Here is a 22112-nt window from a genome sequence, read left to right as displayed (position 1 = left end):
GAGAGTGTCAATTTTCTTAATGAAGCAGGTGGCCAGCTCACTGGGGGCAAGGGATGGGTGGGGTGAAGGGCAGGGGGCCTAAGAAGGGAGTTAAATGTCTGGAACAACTGGAGAGGGCGATGGGCATAGGTGGAAATAAAGGTGGGGAAATAATTTTGCTGGGCAGAGGAGTGGGCCGAGTTAAAGCACGCAAGGATAAACCTGAAGTGGACAAAGTCAGCCTGTTGTCTAGATTTCTACCAGCAGCACTCTGTGGCTCATGCCCAGGAGTGAAGGAGGTGGACCATGGAGGTGATCCAGGGTTGTGGGTTAGTGATATAAGATCAACAAAGGGAGAGAGGGAGTTCAGCAGAGAGGGTGGTGTTGACAGCATCAATTTTAATCATCAAGGGAATGTAGTTTGGATATAGAGGCTAAATTGGGCATAATGAGTTGAGAAAATTGGATCGGGTCAAAAGATTGGAGGTCTCTGTGCTGGGAACAGCACAGATTTGCAGGGAGGAAATGTGTGGGAGAGAAAACAGGTGAGAAGGTTGTGGTAAGATAGAAGAATTTCAGCTTTGGTGAGGGTAGAGTGCAGAGTGGCTAGAGATAATGAGATTGAGTGCGTGTCCAAAATGGTGAGTAAAAATTTCAAGTCTGGGCCTTTGTCACCTAGGGGTTTAGCAGCCACACCCTGATTTGTGTTCTCCAGTGAGTGATCAGGCCTGACTGCAGGGAAAGGTCAAAGATGAAGAAATAAAGAAATGGCCACTTCTCAGCCACAGCAAACCGGGAATGAAATGTCAGAGTCCTGGCAGGTGGGCAGACTGTAGGCAGTGGTTCCGACAGCTGATTACCTGATCTGGCTGAGGCCACTCGGTGGAGAGATCTCGGTATCCTCAGGCAGGTCTCTGTCCAGGCAGAGTTTCCACGCCAGTCTGTGGCTTCTTGGAGAGGAGATCTCACTGTCCTCGGGCAGGTCTCCGTCCCAGTTGATGATTGATAGTTCACGCCAGTTTGCGGCCTCTGGGAGGAAGGATCTCGGTGTCCTCAGGCAGATCTCTGTTCCGGTCTACAGTTGATGATTCATGCCGGTTTGTGGTCCCTCGGCATTCTTGGGCAGGTCTCCGTCCCAATCGATGGCCAGTGGTCTGCATTAGTTAGCAGCCTCTCAGCCGAGAGATCTCAGTATCTTTGGTCAAGTCTCTGTCCTGGGAGATGGTCAATCTTTTCTTATGCTTTTGAGTCGTGTGTGACCCATAACAACACCATAGACATCTCACCCAGAATGCCCCACTTCCATCTGCAATCGTTCTGGCAGTGTATCCATAGAGTTTAATTGGTAAAAATACAGAAGTGGTTTACCATTGCCTCCTTCCACGCAGTAAATGAGTCTCTGCCCTTGACTATCCCCTGTCCCGCTGCTGCCCAGCACGGGTGAGTTTTGACTTGTAGCAGACTGCCTTCTACTCACTAGCCACTGCCCAAGCTAGGAATGGACTGGGTAGGCCTCTGCTGACTCTCCCTCCTGTTGTCATGACTGATAGAGTACTGGAAACTCTCCAGGTGTGATGCTGGGGGGTGGGGTGGGGGTGGGGGCCTATGGTCAGTAGTCTGCTTTTATCTCCACTTGCTCCCGGGAGGTCTCTGTCCTTGGCCACGGGGTCAGGTTCTGAGCGCATGCTGTCCACAAATGTGAACTTTGATCTCTTTGTCCATTTATGTATTTCTTCCTGTGGACTATGCCGCCACTGCCCTTCCATCTATTCCCCCAGATAGTCCCCTCTGTACGAATCCTCTGTGGCCTGTTGCTGGTTCATCAGTCCATCCTCGCAGCAGGTCAGCAGACACCTCCACAGTAACAATAATAATAATTGTGGTATTTTTTAAGCACTTACTATATACTAAGCACTGGGGTAGATACAAGGTAATCGGGTTGGACACAGTCCCTGTCCCACATGGGGCTCACAGTCTTAATTCCCATTTGACAGATGAGGGAACTGAGGCCCATAGAAGTAAAGTGACTTGCCCAAGGTCATATGGCAGAAAAGTGGCAGAGTCAGAATTAGAACCCAGGTCCTTCTGACTCCCAGGCCCATGCTCTATCCACTAGGCCACCAAGTCCACACTGCCTAGTAGGGCCCACCAGGCCCCCGCCCTCCTGGGTTCGCCATGGCCATGGCTTGAGTGCATATACCTTTAATTCTATTTGTTCTGATGATTTTGACACCTGTCTACGTGTTTTGTTTTGTTGTCTGTCTTCCCCTTCTAGACTGTGAGCCCGTTGTTGGGTAGGGATCATCTCTATATGTTGCCGACTTGTACTTTCCAAGCGCTTAGTACAGTGCTCTGCACACAGTAAGTGCTCAATAAATACGATTGAATGAATGAATGAAAAGTGAGGCACCTCAGAGCCTGGGACCCCACCACTGCAGGACTGAGCACCGGGACTGAGGGTCGGGGGGAGAGGAGGAGAAGCAGGAGGGAGCCATCGCACGATGAGGTTGACTGGCTGCTGAGGACTGGGGAGTGGGAGGGAAGGAAGGTGGTCAGGGCGAGTCAAGGCCCAGGAACCCCTCGCTGCCTGATTTCAAATCACCCTGGGCCAGGGGAGGAGAGGAGAGAAAAGTCCTTCTCTGCATGAAACAGAAATTCCTAGGGAACTCAATCTGCAATCTCTCCACACACACCCTTGCTCCTCTCCCACTAGAACACAGCCAGCACACTTCTTTCCCCTTAGGCCTACATATTCACTGTCCCTTGCTCCAACCTCTTTCACCCTCCACCTCACATCTTCCCTCCTGCCAGGGACTCCCTGCCCCTTCATATCTAAGAGACCACCACTCTCCTCTCCTTCAAATCCCTACTGAAAAATCCCATCTCCTCCAGGAAGCTTTCCCAGATTAACCTCTCCCCCATCCTTATTTTCCCTTTTCTCCATCTCTTCCTTTTCCTTCCCAGTGCAGAGTCCCCCAGTCCCACCCCCAACCTCTTGCAGCACTTAAATGCTGTCTTATAGTTGGCTGCCCTCTCTACCTCTAATGCATTTTAGTGTCTGTCTCTCCCACTAGATTGTAAACTCTTTGAGGGAAGGTGGCATGTCTACTTTATTTTACCCTCTCAGGACTTAATATAGTGCTCTGCACAGAATAAGCATTCAAATGCCACTGATTAACTGGTGGAAGGGAAACAGAGCCAGAATTGCTGTTGCTTAGAGAAGCAGCATGGCTCAGTGGAAAGAGCACGGGCTTTGGAGTCAGAGGTCATGGGTTATAATCCCGGCTCTGCCAGTTGTCAGCTGTGTGACTTTGGGCAAGTCACTTCACTTCTCTGTGCCCCAGTTACCTCAGCTGTAAAGTGGGGATTAAGACTGTGAGCCCCCTGCAGGACAACCTGATTGCCTTGTAACCTCCCCAGCTCTCAGAACAGTGCTTTGCACATAATAAGCACATAATAAATGCTATTATTATTATTAGGCTGACTTCCAAGGGCAGTCAGTCCCCTTGCCAGGGTTAGTCTAAGTTTCCCAGGAGTTCCTCGTCAATCTCTGGAATCAGTAATTGTATTTGAGTGCTTATTGTGTGCAGACCACTGTCCTAAGCACTTGAGAGTACAACAAACAATATAACAGACACATTCCCTGCCCACAATGAGCTTACGGTCTAGAGGGAGAGACAGAACCGTAGTGACCGTAGAGGTCTCCCCTGAAGCTGGGATGCAGGGCTATGTCATGCTGGCAGCAAATCTGACTTGGGAGGTTTGTCAATGCTGCTCTCCCCATGGGGTAGGAGGACACGCAGGAAGCAGAAACTATCTGCCCAGCCAATGGGATGGAGGGAGTTAGTAATGATAATAATGACAGTATTTGTTAAGTGCGTACTATGTGCCAAGCATTGTTGATGGACTGAATGTGATAATTGTGGAGGAATTAGGGGCATGATTTAGCAATGGAACACGAGAATAGAGAGAAAGGAGCCAGTGCTAATAGCCAGCCTGCAGGATAGACCAGCAGTTTAGAATCAGCAGAATGTATGATTCTGCGCTTTACGGCCTCTGGGGGCCTGGTGTCAGAAGTTTCCCTCCACTGCTCATTCCCTGCCCTTGGCTTGAGCCCATGGATGGCCTACTCACTGTGTGCAGAGCACTGTACTATACTAATCACTCAGAAAAGTACATTACGATAGAGTTGGTAGACATAATTCCCTGTCCTCAGACTGCTTACAGTCTTCAGAGGGAGAGACACTAAAATAGTTTTTTGTTGGGGTTTTTTTTTTTTTTGCCGGCGGCGGGGGTAACGGTATTTCTTAAGTACTTACCATGTACCAGGCACTGTATAAAGAGCTTGGGTGGATACAATAAAGATAAGCAGGTTGGACACAGTCCATGTCACAAGTGGGGCTCACAGGGTATTTTGGTTGTTGTTTTTAATGGTATTTATGAAGTGCAAACTATGTACCAGACATTCTACTAAGCATTGGGGTAGATATGAGATCAGCAGGTTGGACATAACAGTCCATGTCCCACAAGAGGCTTACAGCTTTAATCTCCATTTAATAATAATAATAATAATAACAATAATAATGGCATTTATTAAGCACTTACTATGTGCCAAGCACTGTTCTAAGCACTGGGGAGGTTACAAGGTGATCAGGTTGTCCCACGGGGGACTCACATTAATCCCCATTTTACAGATGAGGGAACTGAAACCCAGAGAAATTAAATGACTTGCCCAAAGTCACACAGCTGACAATTGGCGGAGCCGGGATTAGAACCCATGACCTCTGACTCCAAAGCCTGAGCTCTTTCCACTGAGCCCCGCTGCTTCTCCTAGGCATTTCACAAAGGAGGAAACAGGCACAAAGCAGTTAAGTGACTTGCTCAAGGACATACTGCAGACAAGTGGCAGAGCCAGGAATAGAACCCAGGTCCTCTGACTCCCAGGCCCTTCCTCTTTCCCCTGGGTCAGGCTGCTCATAATTAAATTACAGACAGGGGAAATAGGAGAGTACATAATTATTACATAATGCTGTGGGGCTGGGGTAAGCATCAAAGCAGTGTGGCTTAGTGGAAAGTGCCCGGGATTTGGAGTCAGAGGTCATGGGTTCAAATCCCGGCTCTGCCAATTGTCAGCTGTGTGACTTTGGGCAAGTCACTTAACTTCTCTGAGCCTCAGTTACCTCATCTGTAAAATGGGGATTAAGACAGCCCCACGTGGGACAACTGGCCCACCTTGTATCCTCCCAGTGCTTAGAACAGTGCTTTGCGCATAATAAGCACTTAAATACCATTAAGTGCACTGACAACACAGAGGGGAGGGCAGGTATGAGAAATGATGACTTGGGAATTCCCAAAAGGTAACAGGCCTAGACCTCCTGATGCCACCAAGAGCGGGAATGCCAAACAGAGGTGTGGCTTGGATTGAGCCAGCAGGGCTCCTCAGTTCGGGTTTTGGGCGGTAAGGAGAAGAGAGCATCGCATCCTCCAGTCCCTTTTCTAATATGCCTACAGACCATAAGACAGGGATCTTGTGGGCAGGGATAGCATCTACCAACTTGGTTGTATTGTACTTTCCCAAGTGCTTAGTGCAGCACACACAGTAAGCGCTCAATAAAGCCCAGTGATTGACTGGTTGGTTTCTCACTTCCCCCAGGTGTAGGCGCACAGTCAGCATGGAGACGGGCTGCCAGAATGTCCAGCTCTGCTCCACCATCCTCAACGTGACCTTTCCCCTGGAAGTGATTGGACCCCTCTTCTTCTTTCCTCTCCTCTATGTAATATTCCAGGTTGGGGAAGGTCTTCTTTTGATTGTACTCTTCAGGTGTTATGAGAAAATCAGGACTCCCTGTGGTACGTATTCAACCTTCATCACTCACCTCCCTGTATCAATCATATTAAGCAAATACCGTGTGCAGAGCACTGTACTAAGTGCTTGAGAGAGCACAATGCAAGGTTGGTAATTATGCTGCCTGCCCACAATGAGCTTAATAATCTAGAGGGGGAGACAGACATTACTGTAAACATATAAATTATGTCTATTAATTCATTCAATCGAGCATTTACTGTGTGCAGAACACTGTACTACACACTTAGGAAAGTACAATACAACAATAGACATTCCCTGCCCACAACAAGCTTACAATCTAGAAGGGGGGTGACAAACATCAACACAAATAAATAAAATTTGAGACGTACATAAGTGCTGTACATAAGTGCTGAGGGGCTGGGAAAGGGGGAGCAAGTCAGGGGGACACAGAAGGGAGTGGGGGATGGGGAGTGGGGGGTGAGAAAAAGTGGGGCTTAGTCTGGGAAGGTCTTTTGGTGGAGATGTGCCTTCAATAAGGCTTTGAAGGGGTGGGGGAAGAGTAATTGCCAGTCAGATTTGTGGAGGAAGGGTATTCTAGGCCAGAGGCAGGATGTGGGCTAGAGATCGACAGGACAGGTGAAATCGAGGCACAGTGAAAAGGTTAGCACTAGAGGAGCAAAGTTTGTGGGCTGGGTTATAGAAGGAGAGAGCAAGTTGAGGTAGGCGGGATCAAGGTGACGGAGTGTTTTAAAGCCAATGGTGAGGAGTTTTTGTTTGGTATGGAGGTGGAACCACTGGAGTTTTTTGAGGAGGGGGGGTGACATGTCCTGAACATTTTTGTAGAAAAATGATCTGGGTAGCAGAGTGAAGTGTGGACTGGAATCGGGAGAGACAGGAGGCTGGGAGGTCGGGAAGGAGACTGATGAGTGATTATATTAACATGGTAGCAATTTGGGTGGAGAGGAAAGGGAGGATTTTAGCGATATTGTGAAGGTGGGACTGACAGGGTTTGGTGACGGATTGAACATGCGGGTTGAATGAGAGAGAGAGGAGTCAAGGACAGTGCCAAGGTTACAGGCTCGTGAGACAGGAAAGATGGTGGTGCTGGGAAATGGGATGTAATGGGAAAGTCAGGGGAAAAGACAGGGTTTGGGTGGGAAGATAAGGAGCTCTGTTCTGGACAGGTTAAGTTTGAGATGACAGGAGGACATCTAAGTAGAGATGTCTTGAAGGCGGGAGGAGATGTGAGACTGCAGAGAGGGAGAGAGATCAGGGCTGGAGATGTAGATTTGGGTATCATCTGCATATAGAGGTGGTAGTGGAAGCCATGGGAGTGAATGAGTTCTCCAAAGGAGTGGGTGTAGATGGAGAATAAAAGGGGACCCAGAACTGAACCTTGAGGGACCCCCACAGTTAGGGGGTGGGAGGCAGAGGAGAAGTCCACGAAGGAGACTGAGAATGAACTGCCAGAGAGATAAAAGGAGAACCAGGAAAGGACAGAGTCAGTAAGCCAAGGTTGGGTAACGTTTCCAGAAGAGAGTGGTCCACACTGTCAAAGGCAGCTGAGAGGTTGAGGAGGATTAGGATGGAGTAGGAGCTGTTGGATTTGGCAAGAAGGAAATCATTGGTGACCTTTGAGAGAGCAGAGGGAAGTGGATGGAAACCAGATTGGAGGAGGTCAAGGAAAGAATTGGAAGAGAAGAATTTGAGACAGTGGGTGTAGACAATTAGCTCAAGGACTTCAGAGAGGAATGGTAAGAAGGAGACAGGGCAATAACTTGAGGGAGATGTAGGGTCAGAGGAGGGTTTTTTTTTCCAATAGGGGAAACATGGCTATGTACATAAGTGCTGTGAAGCTGAGGGAGTGGTGAATAAAGGATGTAAATCCAAGTGCAATGATGATGCAGAAGGGAGTGGGAGAAAAGGAAATGAGGGTTTAGGGAAAGCATCTCAGAGATGTATTTTCAATAAGGCTTTGAAGGTAGGGAGAGTGATCATCTGATTTGAAGAATGAAAGCATTCCAGGCCAGAGGTCAGCAGCGAGATAGATGAAACAGACACAATGAGCAGGCTGGCACTAGAGAAGCAAAGTATGCAGGTTGGATTTGTAGAAGGAAAGCAGTGAGGCACGGTAGGAGGGGGCAAGGTGAGTGATTTAAAGCCAATGGGGTAGATACTCAATCAACATCATTAATTGATTTTCCTACCAGGATGAGAGGAATTACTCAGCTGTAATCTTTAAACCACCTCCAATTGCAAGGGGATAAAGTACTTTTCTTCCTTCCCTGCCTCAAGACCCCATTCCCTTCTCTCCATTCATTCATTCAATCGTATTTAGTGAGTGCTTCCTGTGTGCAGAGCACTGTACCAAGTGCTTGGGAAGTACAAGTTGGCAACATATAGAGACGGTCCCTACCTAACGATGGGCTCACAGTCTAGAAGGGGGAGACAGACAACAAAACACATAGGTGTCAAAACCATCAGAATAAATAGAATTATAGCTATATGTACATCATTAATAGAATAGAGCAGTAAATATATACAAGTAAAATAGAGTAATAAATATGTACAAAGATATACAAGTACTGTAGGGAGGGGAAGGAAGTAGGTCAGGGAGTACTTTCATTCAATTCATTCAATCGTATTTATTGAGCACTGTGTGCAGAGCACTGTACTAAGTGCTCGGGAAGTACAGGTTGGCAACATATAGAGACGGTCCCTACCCAACAGTGGGCTCACAGTCTAGAAGGGGGAGACAGAGTACATATTTACTATTCTATTTATTTTGTTAATGATGTGCATATAGCTTTAATTCTATTTGTTCTGACGATTTTGACACCTGCCTACATGTTTTGTTTTGTTGTCTGTCTCCTCCTTCTAGACTGTGAGATCGTTATTGGGTAGGGACCGCCTCTATATGTTGCCAACTTGTACTTCCCAAGTGCTTAGTACAGTGCTCTGCACACAGTAAGCACTCAATAAATACGAATGAATGAATGAATGAATGAATGAGGAGGAGGAGAGAAAAAAGGAGGCTCAGTCTGGGAAGGCCTCCTGGAGGAGATGAGCCCTCAGTAGGGCATTGAAGGGAGGAAGAGAGCTAGTTTGGCAGATGTGTGGAGGCATTCCCTGGCATTCCAGGCCAGGGAAGGAGGTGGGCCAGGGATCGACAGCGGGGCAGGCAAGAATGAGGCACAGTGAAGAGGTCAGCGGCAGAGGAGTGGCGGGTGTGGGCTGGGCTGTAGAAAGAGAAGGGAGGTGAGGGAGGAGGGGGCGAGGGGATGGAGAGCCTTGAAGCTGAGAGTGAGGAGTTTTTGCTTGATTCGTAGGTTGACAGGCAACCACTGGAGATTTTTGAGGAGGGGAGTGACATTCCCAGAGCGTTTCTGTACAAAGATAATCCAGGCAGCAGAGTGAAGTATAGACTGAAGCAGGGAGAGACATGAGGATGGGAGATCAGAGAGGAGGCTGATGCAGTAATCTAAACCTATTCCCTGACTCCTTTTCACTTACCTAGCTCCCAGGGTCCAAACTGATCTGAAAATTCATGAACATCCCTGCTCTTTTCCCAGAGAGGGGAAATGTGATTGGATACTTGAATGCTCCATCTACAGTGACTTTCCCAACATTGCAGATAGCGCCCCCATACCCCTGTCTCCCCAGCCCATAACCTTGGCCTGATCCTTGACTCTATTGCTCTCATTCAACCTGTATGTTTAATCTGTCGCCAAATCTTGCAGGTTCAACCTACACTACACCGCCAAAATCCCTTTTCCTCTCCATTCAAACTACTACCACCTTAAGCACTTATCGTATCCTGCCTTGATTACTGCATCAGCTTCCTTGCTGACCTCCCTGCCTCCTATCTCTCCATACTCCACTTGGCTGCCCAGATTATTTTTCTACAAAAATACTCAGTCTACGATTTCCCACCCCTCAAGAACCTCTGGTGGTTGTCCACCCTCCTCTACATCCAACAGAAACTTTGGATGTAGCTTTAAAACAATCACCTTGTCCCCTCCTACCTCACCTCCCTGCTTTCCTACAACCCAGCCCCACACTTCACTCCTCTAATGCCGATATATATATATATACCTGTGTATATGTTTGTACGTATTTATTACTCTATGTTTATTTTATTTGTACATATTTATTCTATTTATTTTAGTTTGTTAATATGTTTTGTTTTGTTCTGTCTCCCCTTTCTAGACTGTGAATCCACTGTTGGGTAGGGACCGTCTCTATATGTTGCCAACTTCTACTTCCCATGCGCTTAGTACAGTGCTCTGCACACAGTAAGCGCTCAATAAATACAATTGAATGAATGAATGACCTACTCGCTATATCTCAATCTCCTCTACCTCACTACTGAGCTCTCGTCCACACCCTCCGTCTTCATATACGAGGCACTCTCCCCTCCTTCAAAGCCTTATTGAAGGAACATCTCCTCCAAGAAGCTTTTCTTTAGAAGCCTTATTGTAGTCACATCGCCTCCAAGAAGTCTTCCCTGACTAGACCCTCATCTCTTCTCCTCCCATTCCCTTCTGTGCCCCCTTTATTCACCCACCCCTCAACTACACAACATTTGTGTCCACATCCCTAATTTATTTCTACGGATGTCTGTTTGCCCCTCTAGACTGTCAGCTCGTTGCGGGCAGGGAATGCATCTACTAACTGTTGTACTCTCCCAAGCATTTTAAGACAGTGCTCTGCATCTATTAAGCACTCAATAAATACCACTGATTGAACTAGAGGCTGAGACCAGGGTGGAGTTGAGGGTCTGTGGGGGGACAAAGGACTGACAAGGGGTTGGTGCCCTCCCTGAGCCATAATGGAATGGGCTCCCCTGCTCTAGAAATGGCTAGACACCCTAGAGGTCCCACCCAGCCACACAGCAGGGCAGGCCCTACGTGGGATAGGGACTGTGTCCAAATGTGACTGACTTGCATCTACGCCAGCGCTTAGTACCGTGCTGATTCTTTCACATTTCTTGAGCGCTGTGTGCAAACACTGTACTGAGCGCTTGGAAGTATACGACAGACACATTTCCTAGCCACAAAAAGCTCACAGGCTAGAAGCACATAAAAAAATGCTTAAATACCAGGGAAGCAGCATGGCCTAGTAGAAAGACCACAGATCTGAAAGTCAGAGGACCTGGGTTCTAAGCCCGCCTCCGCCACTTGTTTACTGTGTGACCTTGGGCAAGTCACTAAACTTATCTGTGCCTCTTCTGTAAAACGGGGATTAAGACCATAAACATTTATATTACTGTTTCCCCATCTGAACTGCAAGCACCTTATGAGCAGGATATGTCTCCGCTAATTCTGTTGTACTGCACCCTCCCAAGCGCTTAGTAAAGTGCTCTATACGTATAGTATGCATTCAACAAATATTTTCAAGTGATTGATTGACTTCTCTGTGCCTCAGTTCCCCCACCTGCAAAAAGAGGCCTCAGTACGGTTCTCCCTCCTTACACGGAGCATCTTGCATGGGACCTGATTGCTACTGGTTCTGAGAAGCAGCATGGCTCAGTGGAAAGAGCCCGGGCTTGGGAGTCAGAGGTCAGGGGTTCAAATCCCAGCTCCACCAATTGTCAGCTGTGCGACTTTGGGCAAGTCACTTCACTTCTCTGTGCCTCAGTTACCTCATCTGTAAAATGGGGATTAAGACCGTGAGCCCCGTGGGACAACCTGATCACTCTGTAGCCTCCCCAGCGCTTAGAACAGTGCTTTGCACATAGTAAGCGTTTAACAAAATTCCATAAGTATTATTACCACTGTAATTTTCACCGTCAGCTCAGAAGTGGAACTGGCCTCATTAGCTTTCTCATGTTCCTTTTTTTTCTCTCTCTCAAAGCTGAACCCAAAATGATCTACAGAGCGGTGAGCGAAAATGCTTCGGAAGCCAAAACGGGGCCTAAGAGCAATGGCTCCCACGAAGGGGAAGCGCGCTCTATGAACTCGTTCCACTCACCGGTTGCCCCCATGCTGGCTTTGGAGCACAGCTCCCAGGTGGCCAGCAGCCAGGCCTGAAGACTCCAAGGAGCAGCCCCCGGTCCAAGCCCGTGGGGATAAACCCGGCGCAACGCCCCGGAGACGGCACTAATGCTGACGGGAGACCTCCGGTCTCACCCTCAAAGGAAGCGGGGGTTTGTTTCAGCTGCCAGCATCTCACCCAGTCCCATCCCACCAATCCTTACATAGAGCAAAGATACAAAGGGGCCGAGTGCTTCTGGTTGACTTCGGGACAAAAACCAATCACCACAGTTGACTAGTGTTAATCAATGTTATCCCCAAACAAGAGAGCACCCTGTCACTAGGACTGATGTGGCAAGAGCATGGGTTTGGGAGTCGGAGCATAGGTTCTAATCCCAGCTCTGCCACTTGTCAATGTGACCTCGGGCAAGTCACTTCATTTCTCTGGTCCTCAGTTCCCTCATCTGTAAAATACAGATAATACAGATGTGCCCCCCACATCTTGTCCCTCTCTGCCTTGTCTTGTCCCCCCTTCTCTCTTATCCTGCCCCCCCTTCTCTGATCCTGCCCATCCCAACTTATTTCTCTGGTCCTGCCCCTGCCCCACTTCTCCGTCAGATTCTGCCCCCCTTCTCATTCTTGTTTTGTTTAGGTGTCTGTCTCCCCCTTCTAGACTGTGAGCCCGTGTTGGGTAGGGATTGTCTCTATCTGTTGCCGAATTGGACTTTCCAAGCACTTAGTACAGTGCTCTGCACACAGTAAGCATTCATTATGGTTGATTGAATGAATGAGTCCCTTGTGGGACAGGGACTGTATCCAACCTGATTACCTTGTACCTACCCCAGCACTTAGAACAATGCTTGGCATATAGGAAGCGCTTAACAAACACCGTATTGTTTTGGTGTTTGTTACCAAACACCAAAACCATCCATCCAACCATCCAAAGGGGAGAGGGGAAAATGAAGTTTTAGTTAAGTTTTGAATTCCTTTGCTCCCCCGCTGAAACTACTTCCTCATAGGTCTTGGGAGGTCTAGCTAGCTCTGCAAATTTAAGATGGGAAGCCCACAGATGAGACCGTAGGCATTTGAAATGGGTCTTTACCAACAGGCTTTGCGTCAGGCTTAAGACAACTCTACCTTCTTTGGCATCTCTGAAATATTTGGATGGAACAAGTCTCAAAGCATACTGTTTTTCAAGCATATGTGTAAGGTTGGAGCCCGTTGTTGGGTAGGGACCATCTCTATATGTTGCCAACTTGTACTTCCCAAACAGTACAGTAAGAGCTCAATAAATACGACTGAATATAATTTGGGATCATCTACCTCGGGGATCCCTATTTGTATTTGATGCTTGGAAAAAGCATTTACCATTGACCGCCACATACATTCATAGAAGAATGAAAGGGTTCCCCAACTATCAACAAGGTGCACCGGAATAATTTCAGAAGCAAAAAAGCCAGTGGGTCTGGAATGGCTGGGTGACAAATGATCACCTAATCTCAGCTCCCTCATTAACCCACAGCAGTCAGACACACTCATATCTCAGTTTTCTTCAAATATCTGCTCCCCTAGCTCGTCAGTCCAGCTTTTCCCAGAATTGTGGCCAAGAAACCGCTCACTTCGGTGGTTTTGTAACATATTATTTACCCACAACATCCCTCCCATACCCACGGCCCTCCAATCTGCCTCTCCGACCAAAAGGCTGAGTTCAAAAGCCCGGCTCTCTTTGTGGAACCCGGAAGCCGTCTGTGGTTCACCCCCATGAACCCACGACTACAGGTAACCTTGGAGGCAGGACTGGAGTAGATACTCCAGAAACGTGGACACTAGTTGGGGCAGCAGAGATTTAAAGGTCCTGCAGTTATTTTTCACGTTGAAGTAGCCTGGGTGACAGGGCATATAACGTGTACTTCAAAAAAGGCCAGTGGCATGTCACCAAATTATGGTTTACCTGACTTGTCACACTGAAGATGAGGACCTGGAGGCACAAAAGTTTGTTAATTCATTAACCAGATTTGAACAGATTCCAATTCTTTTCTCCCGGCTCTTGTTGAAACTGCTGAGCCCGACTAAGCAGTGACTTGATTGAGAAATAGTGTGGGAAGAGCACAGGCCTGGGTTCCCGCGCCATCACTAGCCTGCTTTCATCTTGGGCAAGTCACTTCACTTCTCTGTGCATCAATTTCCTCATCTGTAAAATGGGGGTTACACCATAAGCCCCAGGTGAGACAGGAAAAGGGTCCAGCCTGATCTTACTATCCCAGTGCTTAGGACTATTTTTGAGTTTTTTTAATGGTATTTATTAAGCACTATGTGCCAAGTACGGTACTGAGCGCTAGGACAGATACAAGCAAATCGGGTTGGATGCAGTCCACATTCCATGTGGGACTCAGGGTCTTGATCCCCATTTTGGAGATGAGATAAGAGAAACAGCGTGGCTCAGTGGAAAGAGCCCGGGCTTTCGAGTCAAGAGGTCATGGGTTCAAATCCCAGCTCCAATTGTCAGCTGTGTGACCCTGGGCAAGTCACAACTTCTCTGTGCCTCAGTTACCTCATCTGTAAAATGGGGATTGACAGAGCCCCACGTGGGACAACCTGATCACCTTGTAACCTCCCCAGCACTTAGAACAGTGCTTTACCCGTCGTAAGCGCTTAATGAATGCCATCATCATTATTATTATTATAATTATCGAACTTGTTAAGCGCTTACTAGTGCCAAGCACTGTTCTAAGCACTGAGATAGATAAGATAATCAGGTCGGATAGTCCCTGTCCCACATGGGACTCAAAATCTTAATCCCCATTTTACAGATGAGGTAACTGAGGCCCAGAAGGTCACACAGCAGACAAGTGGCAGTCAGGATTAGAACCCAGGTCCTTCTGACTCCCAGGCCTGGGTGGGATCTGTGCACTAGGCCATGCTGCTTCTCAACTTGATCAGTTCCAGTCTGAGCCGGGGGTGATTGCCCAAGAGAGCCAAGAGAATATCAGCAAAAAAGCCCTTGGTAAAAACCAGTCACAGCCCAAAGGATTGAAAGTACTTTAAGACCAGTCGGCCGCACTGCTTCTGACTTTAACAAATGCCACTCCAAGCTTTAAAAAGAATATCTCCAAGCTCTACAGCAAAGCCTTCTGTCACTCCATCTAAGAAGCACAAGACCCACACGGGACCTGTGGAGAGCTGTGTACCTTCCCCTGCTCAAGTTTCCTTACACACACTAATGGGATCACCAATGAACACGGTTAGCTACATGCAGTTTTCTACCCCCAACTGGGATTTCCGCTTGCAAGAGGGACAGATGTTAAAAGACCCAGAGAACACTACGAAAAGGGAGGTGACTGGCGTGTTTACACTTTAAAAAAACAAAAAACGGGGGGGGGGGGGCGGTTTGCAATCATAGAGAAGCAACCCTTTCTCTTCCCCACCTCACCCCAAAACACTTAAATTTTAACAAGCATTATCAAAAAACAAGCACAGGCTATTCAAGAACATAAACCGAGGCACTTTTTGGCCAGTGTATTAATCTAAATTAGCTCATTTCTGAGTTTGCTGGTAGACAAGTCCAATTTCTTGTTAGCTTTTCAGCCAGTCAGATCTAGTTTACAGAAAGCGCAACAAGGTAAGACAAATTCTCGATTGGCTACAGTAGCAGTGCATGGTCATTTACCGCAGTGAAGCACTTAACTGTTCTTGGAATGATGCTCTAAAGAACTGCTGACCACCTCCATCCATGCCCCAAAGAGGCAACTATTGGGGTAGTTATAAATAATAATGGTATTTGCTAAGCGCTTACTATGTGCAAAGCACTGTTCTAAGCGCTGGGGAGGTTACGAGGTGATCAAATTGTCCCACAGGGGGCTCAGTTTTAATCCCCATCTTACAGATGAGGTGACTGAGGCACAGAGAAGTGACTTGCCCCAAGTCACACAGCTAACAGCGGAGCCACGATCTGAACCCATGACCTCTAACTCCAAAGCCCGTGCTTTCCACTGAGCCACGCTGCTTCTTGACCACAGAACCAACTTTCACCTGACTTTACTTTTAACGGACCAGTCTACTCATTCGATCTACACCCTGAGTTTCTTGTATATTCCTTCGATTTCTTCCCACAGCAAAGATAATTACAAGATCTATCACACCACTTTCTTTAAACATTTTGGCATTTAAGACTGATCTCTACAGCAGGTAGAACTCATTTCCCAGAGCACAACACACGAGCAACTAATTAGGCATCCCATTGGGATCACAAATCAAAAGTTCATACAACACGTCCTCTAGGAATTAGCCGTTCAACACTTTGAGAGGCACATGAACCGTTTTGGATCCCAACAGGCCTGCGGGTGGGTTACATACCCCTTCTTTTGCACTCTCCCCTTTAAAAAGGCCACCTTCCTCGGAACTCAACCTTGCTCTTCGAGAACAGGCCCTCTCTCCTTTACCCTTCCCCTACTGAAGGAAAACTCATCCAACTGCTACAAGGGACCGCAACCTTAGTTAAAGTCTGGACCAGTTGCACAAAGGAGGATTCTGTTGTCCAACGGCAGCTTCGTGGCCCAGGTCAAGATCAAAGCCAGCTGCAATTTCGGAGGCCCCGGGCCTCGTCAAGGATTTGGACATGGGTGAGCGATGAAAGCTAGGGGTAGGGTCGGGCTGAACGGGTAAGACATCGCTTCTATATGTGTATTCAAAAAACCGGAGGCAAATCTTATAAAGTTTTTTATTATCAATGAGCAGCAACTTTAATGTGCTGTCCTTCAGCTGTGAAAAGGGTGTGTGGGGAGGAGGAGGGGATGGGTGGGCCCTTGCACACCCCACCCCCGTCTCCACCAAAAGACACCGAAATAAAGCTTTATGTACAGCAGATGTAGAGCTCTTTTCAAAAAAAGTCCAACGTCGTTAGTTTAACTGAGTCATTAACCTAATTTTCTGAATTGCCACACAGTTGAATACACTCTGGGAACTAAAACGTTCAAATGGTCGAGTACAAAAAAAAAATTAAGATTGCTTCAAGTTATAAAGAGCTCTGTCAATATACACAACTATACACTTCAGACATTCACAAAAATGTGAGCGGGAGAAGGCTTATCAAAAGACATTTAATACAATTAGTTTTCCACAACCCCTTGGTGGTCCACATCTACAAAGATTTCCATCCCCGCCCTCCCCCCGCCCCCCACTCCTCCCCCATCCCCTCCCCACAGAAAAGCACATACTTACCAGGAGTCTTAGCAAGTATGGTTTTGTGTGTGTGTGTGTGTGTGTGTGTGTGTGTGTGTGTGTGTGTGTCTCTGTGTGTGTGTGTGTTTTCTTTCTTTTCTTTTTTTTAAAAAGGCCCCCAGGGCTTAGTTCTTTCTAGTTCAGTTGCCACTGTCAACAGATCTGGACCTCGACCGAGACCTCTGCCGGCCCACAGATGCCGGAGACTTGGATCTACTCGAAGAGCCACGTTTTTGGCTCTTTTCAGGCATGGGAGACCTACTAACGGATCGGGACTTGCTCCGGCTCCGGCTCCGGGACCTGCTGTACGACTTGCGGCTACGCGACCGGGAACGGCTACGAGACCTGGAAGAGCTCCGGGTCCGGGAACGAGATCGGCTTCTCGACCTACTGATGACAAGAAGAGATTCCCGTGTGAATCCGAGGGAAGCGAGAAAGAGCAGGATGGACACGCCCTGGCTGGGCCCAAGTCCCCAAAGAGAGGAGAGGTACCTGTGCCTTTTGCTGCCTTCTATTAGTTTGATTTTCCTCCCATTTATTTCTTTTCCAGAAAGCTTTTCAATAGCATTCTTTAAATCACTGTAAGAGGCAAACTCAACCACCCTGGGGGAGGGAAAAAAAAAAAGACGACAAAAAGCGCCCATCATTAGTCTCCGTAAGTGGATGGGCGGGCAGGCGGAGGGCTGTCTTAAGGCGATCACTTACCCTTCATTTAATTTCGGCCTGTGTGCATCAGCAAAGGTTACTTCCCCAGCTTGTCTCATGAAATCTTTGAGATCCTAACACAAGACCAATGGTGTTAAGCGGACGCCAAGGAAGGCGACACACGAAAACAACAACAGAGCATCAAAACAAGACTACTGAAAGAGAAGATGTTAGATAAAGTACAAACATGGCATTCACCACACTTGTATTCTATCAGAATTCAAAATTAACAGGGCACGAAATAAGTGAAAGTAGCATGTTTGCTTTTAAGCAAAATGCCTGGGGGGGAAATTAGATCTTTAACACTAAAGGAGTATTAGTCTATTCTGAGTTCAGAAGGAAAAGAAGAAAAAACAAAACAAAACGGACAGACAGACAAAACAGTTAACAGTATACTTGTAAAGACTGAAGTAGAATAAATTTTATATTTAAAAATAGAACATTTACAAGACACCAGTTATTTTGTGCCCCATATGTCATTAAAAATGTAAGTTACTTTACCTTTATTAACATTTCCCTAGGCTAGTCAAGCAGCAAACTGCATTAAGCGCTCGGAGAGACCGTCATGATTTATGCCCGACTGGCTCTTCGCCACCCACTCGAAGGACACTACCCAATCGCTGGAAGCCTTTAATCGCACAGCCCTCCCTATCAGCAGACTACTGACGATGCCGAGATTTTCTACTTGAGAAGTTACCAAGGACCACTTTACTGCGATCGGGATTCCAACGACCACCTAACTTCGAATCTTTCTTTCAATTCGTTTCGACCAGGACCTCTCATTCGGAAGCGTTACAGGAAGACAGCTCTCAACTTAGGGATCAGATCTCGTTATCAACGCTCGGGGAACCGCTGCGACCCGGCACTCTAAGGAAGCGCCTCGATTACGTCTAGACCGGCAAACACAGATCTAGAGGTGGCCAACGGGTCACTGTAGGAGCTGACTGGCAAAGTCAACCAGGCCCGACCAAGAGTGACCGAGACAGAACGATTAGGATAACCCACAGGCACTCCTCGTCATAAGGCCAACGACACAGATAGGCTGGCAAATAAAGGGTTTAATATTTGGTTAAAATGGATTTAAAACAAGATAAAATAAATCCTCAAAACATTTACATCCCACCACTAATATCATTAAGTTTGAACTCCCCCCGCCCCCACAATGAAGTTAAATTAATATTAAAAAGTTTTACATTAACATTACAGCAAACCATCATTTAATTAAAAAACAAAACTACTTTAGAAAACACCATTAAAGAAAAAAAAATTCAACCACCCAACAATTTAAAAACAAACCGCCAAATCCAATTAAGCCGATTCGAGACAAACCTGCCAGCTGACTCTTGAAGATAAATTCTCAACTATGAGACGATTTTCTGTTCTTACTGGTGGAGCATTTCTGGGGAGAAGCAGAGGGTGATCAGAGCGCAACCCTTCAACGAGCTCAGTCCCCCACCCCACCAAGGCCCAGCTCCCCTACGCACTACCCACCTCCTGTCATTGCGGGGACGGCGGCTACTAAAACGGTCAGAATACCGTCCTCTGCCTCGCCCTCCTCTGGAGCGAGCTCTAGCGTGCTCAATGGTGACTCTGGAAAAGAGGAAAAAAAAAAATCACTTGCTGTGCTCCCGGGTCCCAGGAAGGCACCTGCGGATGTCAGAAGAGGGAATTCCCGACGGGCCTGTAGATCGGCGACCGCCGGAGATGGAACAGTAATAATAATAATAACAGCGTTTGTTAAGTGCTTACTATGTGCTTTCTAAGCGCTGGGGGGAAACAAGGTGATCAGGCTGTCCCACGTGGGGCTCACAGTCTTAATCTCCATTTTACAAATGAAGGAACTGAGGCTCAGAAGTGACTTTTCTAGACTATGAACCCACTGTTGGGTAGGGACCGTCTCTATATGTTGCCAACTTGTACTTCCCTAGCGCTCAGTACAGTGCTCTGCACACAGTAAGCGCTCAATAAATACTATTGAATGAATGAATGAACGTGCCCAAGGTCACACGGCAGCCATGTGGCCGAGGCGGCATTAGAACCCACGACCTCTGACTCCCACCCCCGAGCTATTTCCACCGAGCCCCGCTATTCCTCCCGAATGCCACCCAGTTACCTTTCGCTACACAGTTCTTTGCCATCGAGTTCGTACACCGCGTCGTCCGCGTCCCGTGGATCCTCAAATTCCTGCGGGAGAAATACGGGAAAGCTTTTGGCGTTTTGAACACGAAACGCCTGCCGCCCCCCGGGGCCGACCGGCATCCGGCCCAACTGGCACCGCTCCCAGGTCGCCGGCTGCAAGGAGCCGGGCGGGAGGGCGCGGCCCACTCACTCCGGAGGCGGGGGGACGGGGACGGGGACCGGGACCGGGCCCGGCCGCCAATTAAGCCCAGAAGATCGACGGATGTCGCTTGGGATACCGACCACAAACCCGAAACCTCTTTTCAGATCAATATCTCTGATGCGTCCGTAGCCCTTGAAGAACCGCTCGACGTCCTTCTCCCTCGCCGCCGGATTCAGCCTCCCGATGAACACTCGACAGCCGCTCATCGTGCGCTGCTCCCCCCGAGATCTGCCGGGGGGAAACCGGGGCGGACCATCAGGAGGGTGGGTCCGGTCCGGTCCGGCCCGAAAACGCCCCCTTGGTCCCCGCTCTCCTCCTCACTCACGCCTGCCACAGCCGCAACGCCCACCGCCGGCCTGGCGCTGCGCAGGCGCAGCCCGCCTCCCTCCGCGCGAGCCTCGCCCCCGCTTCCCGCCGCCGCCGCCGCCGCTCTGCCGCAGTTCGGAAAAGCCGAGAAGCGCGGGCGGGGCCGGCCCCGCCCCCTCCGCCCCTTGCACCCCATCACCGCCCGCCGCGTCCCCGGTCGGGGGCGGGGCGCACCTCCCCCCCCCCCCCCCCCCAGGCGCGTGCGCGGCCCGGGACGGCCGTTGTCGCAAAATGGCGGCCGCCCCTCCACCCCAACCCCGGCCCTTCCGAAGCGCGCCGCCGCTCCGTCGGCCAAGGGGCCTCTCCCCCCCGGGCCTGCCCCCGGGTTGCCGTCGTACAGCCTCGTGGTCGGCCCGGCCCCGAACCCGGAAGGCGGCGGCGGTAGACACAGCGGCCCCGCGAAGCCGCCCTCCGTCCGTCCGTCCGTCCCGCCCGCCTACCTGGCAGTGTGCTGCGGCGGGCCTGGTGGCGGAGGCTGCGCGCGTGGCCTCTCCCGTCCCCCTGCAGCGCCGTCCTCAGCTACTCTCCGTCTCCCCGCGGCTGACGCACTCCCTCCAGAGCTCCACAAAATGGAGGGCGCCGCGCTTCCGTCAGTTCCGGCGGTCGCCGGGCTCGCCCCCCGCGGTCGGGACGACGGCCGGAAGGGGCGGGGCGGGGCCGGCCCGAGCGCCGGCCCTGAGGCCTCACGACCGGACTACGTTCACACACGGCGTGTTCTGAGGGGAAAGGGCGCTCGACTGGGAGGCGGGGGGACCTGGGTTCTCACCTCTAGTCTGCCACTCGCTGGCTGAAGCGCCTCAACTTTTCTCTGCCTCAGTTTCCCCGCCCGCAAAATGGGGCTCAGGAATCCGTCGGTCGTATTTATTGAGCGCTTCCCGGGGGCAGAGCACCGTACTGCTCTGAGAAGCAGCGTGGCTCAGTGGAAAGAGCCCGAGGTCGTGGGTTCGGATCCCGGCTCCGCCAATTGTCAGCTGTGTGACTTCGGGCGAGTCACTTCACTTCTCTGAGTCACAGTTCCCTCATCTGTAAAATGGGGATGAAGACTGAACCCCCCGTGGGACAACCTGGTTACGTTGTAATCTCAGCGCTTAGAACAGTGCTTTGCACATAGTAGCGCTTAATAAATGCCATTATTATTATTATTACTGTACAATAGACCAGTCTTGCAGTCTTCCTCCTTAAATTCTGAACACCCCCCACCTTTCTCTTCTCCCACTCCCTTTGTCGCCCTGACTTGCTCCCTTCATTCCTCCCCACAGCACCTTTGTACATAGCTGTAATACGTTTATGCACATAAATGCTTAGAACAGTGCTCTGCGCTTGGGAAGTACAAGTCGGCAACATATAGAGATGGTCCCTACCCAGTGACCGGCTCACAGTCTCGAAGGGGGAGACAAACAACAAAACGAAACATATAGACAGGTGAATTAATGTCGGTCTCCCCCTCTAGATGGTATGCTCATTTTGGGCAGTTTACTGTTATATCGTACTCTCCCAGGCGCTTAGTACAGTGCTGTGCACGCGGTAAGAACTCAGCAAATACTGAGTAAATGAATAAAGTTGGGGATTGTGTCTATCAGTCAATCATTGAGGGCTCACTGTGTGCAGAGCACTGCCGACTTGTAATAATAATGGCATTCGTTAAGCGCTTAACTATGCGCAAAGCACTGTTCTAAGCACAGGGGAGGTTACAAGGTGATCAGGTTGTCCCACATGGGGCTCA

At 49.0% G+C, this 22112-nt stretch overlaps 2 protein-coding genes and 1 non-coding gene across 5 annotated transcripts in view; 1 reads left to right on the top strand and 2 right to left on the bottom strand.

Annotated features, from left to right (window-relative positions):
* Positions 1–12260, top strand: part of SLC10A1 (solute carrier family 10 member 1) — a 41502-nt gene extending 29242 nt beyond the window's left edge. The window contains exons 4-5 of the mRNA XM_038765428.1: positions 5633–5829; positions 11642–12260. Coding sequence (XP_038621356.1) covers positions 5633–5829; positions 11642–11817 — 373 coding nt within the window. The 3' untranslated portion in view covers positions 11818–12260. The remainder of the gene's footprint in view (positions 1–5632; positions 5830–11641) is intronic.
* LOC119944926 lies at positions 1430–1566 on the bottom strand. The gene has a single exon (XR_005456067.1). It is a non-coding gene; the product is annotated as a small nucleolar RNA SNORA7 (small nucleolar RNA).
* Positions 12261–16946: 4686 nt separating the features above from the next.
* On the bottom strand, positions 16947–20950 carry SRSF5 (serine and arginine rich splicing factor 5). 3 transcript variants are annotated; one of them, XM_038765740.1, is made up of 8 exons: positions 20830–20950; positions 20104–20251; positions 19796–19866; positions 19174–19272; positions 19012–19081; positions 17683–17756; positions 17470–17580; positions 16947–17364 (listed from the first exon to the last, which is right to left on the bottom strand). In XM_038765740.1, the coding sequence occupies exons 2-8, from the start codon at positions 20227–20229 to the stop codon at positions 17118–17120; spliced, it is 798 nt and encodes a 265-aa protein (XP_038621668.1). In that variant the 5' UTR covers positions 20230–20251; positions 20830–20950; the 3' UTR covers positions 16947–17117. The 3 variants fall into 3 exon arrangements, with proteins under 3 accessions (XP_038621668.1, XP_038621666.1, XP_038621667.1); XM_038765738.1 differs by having other exon boundaries at positions 16947–17367; positions 20830–20946; XM_038765739.1 differs by lacking the exon at positions 20830–20950 and adding an exon at positions 20349–20424 and having other exon boundaries at positions 16947–17367.
* Between the last annotated feature and the right edge of the window lie 1162 nt (positions 20951–22112).

The sequence above is a fragment of the Tachyglossus aculeatus genome, chromosome 23 (assembly GCF_015852505.1).
Source record: "Tachyglossus aculeatus isolate mTacAcu1 chromosome 23, mTacAcu1.pri, whole genome shotgun sequence".
In the NCBI taxonomy this organism is placed as follows: Eukaryota; Metazoa; Chordata; class Mammalia; order Monotremata; family Tachyglossidae; genus Tachyglossus; species Tachyglossus aculeatus.
Note: the sequence above shows the minus strand (reverse complement) of the source record. Positions and strands in the feature narration are given on the sequence as shown.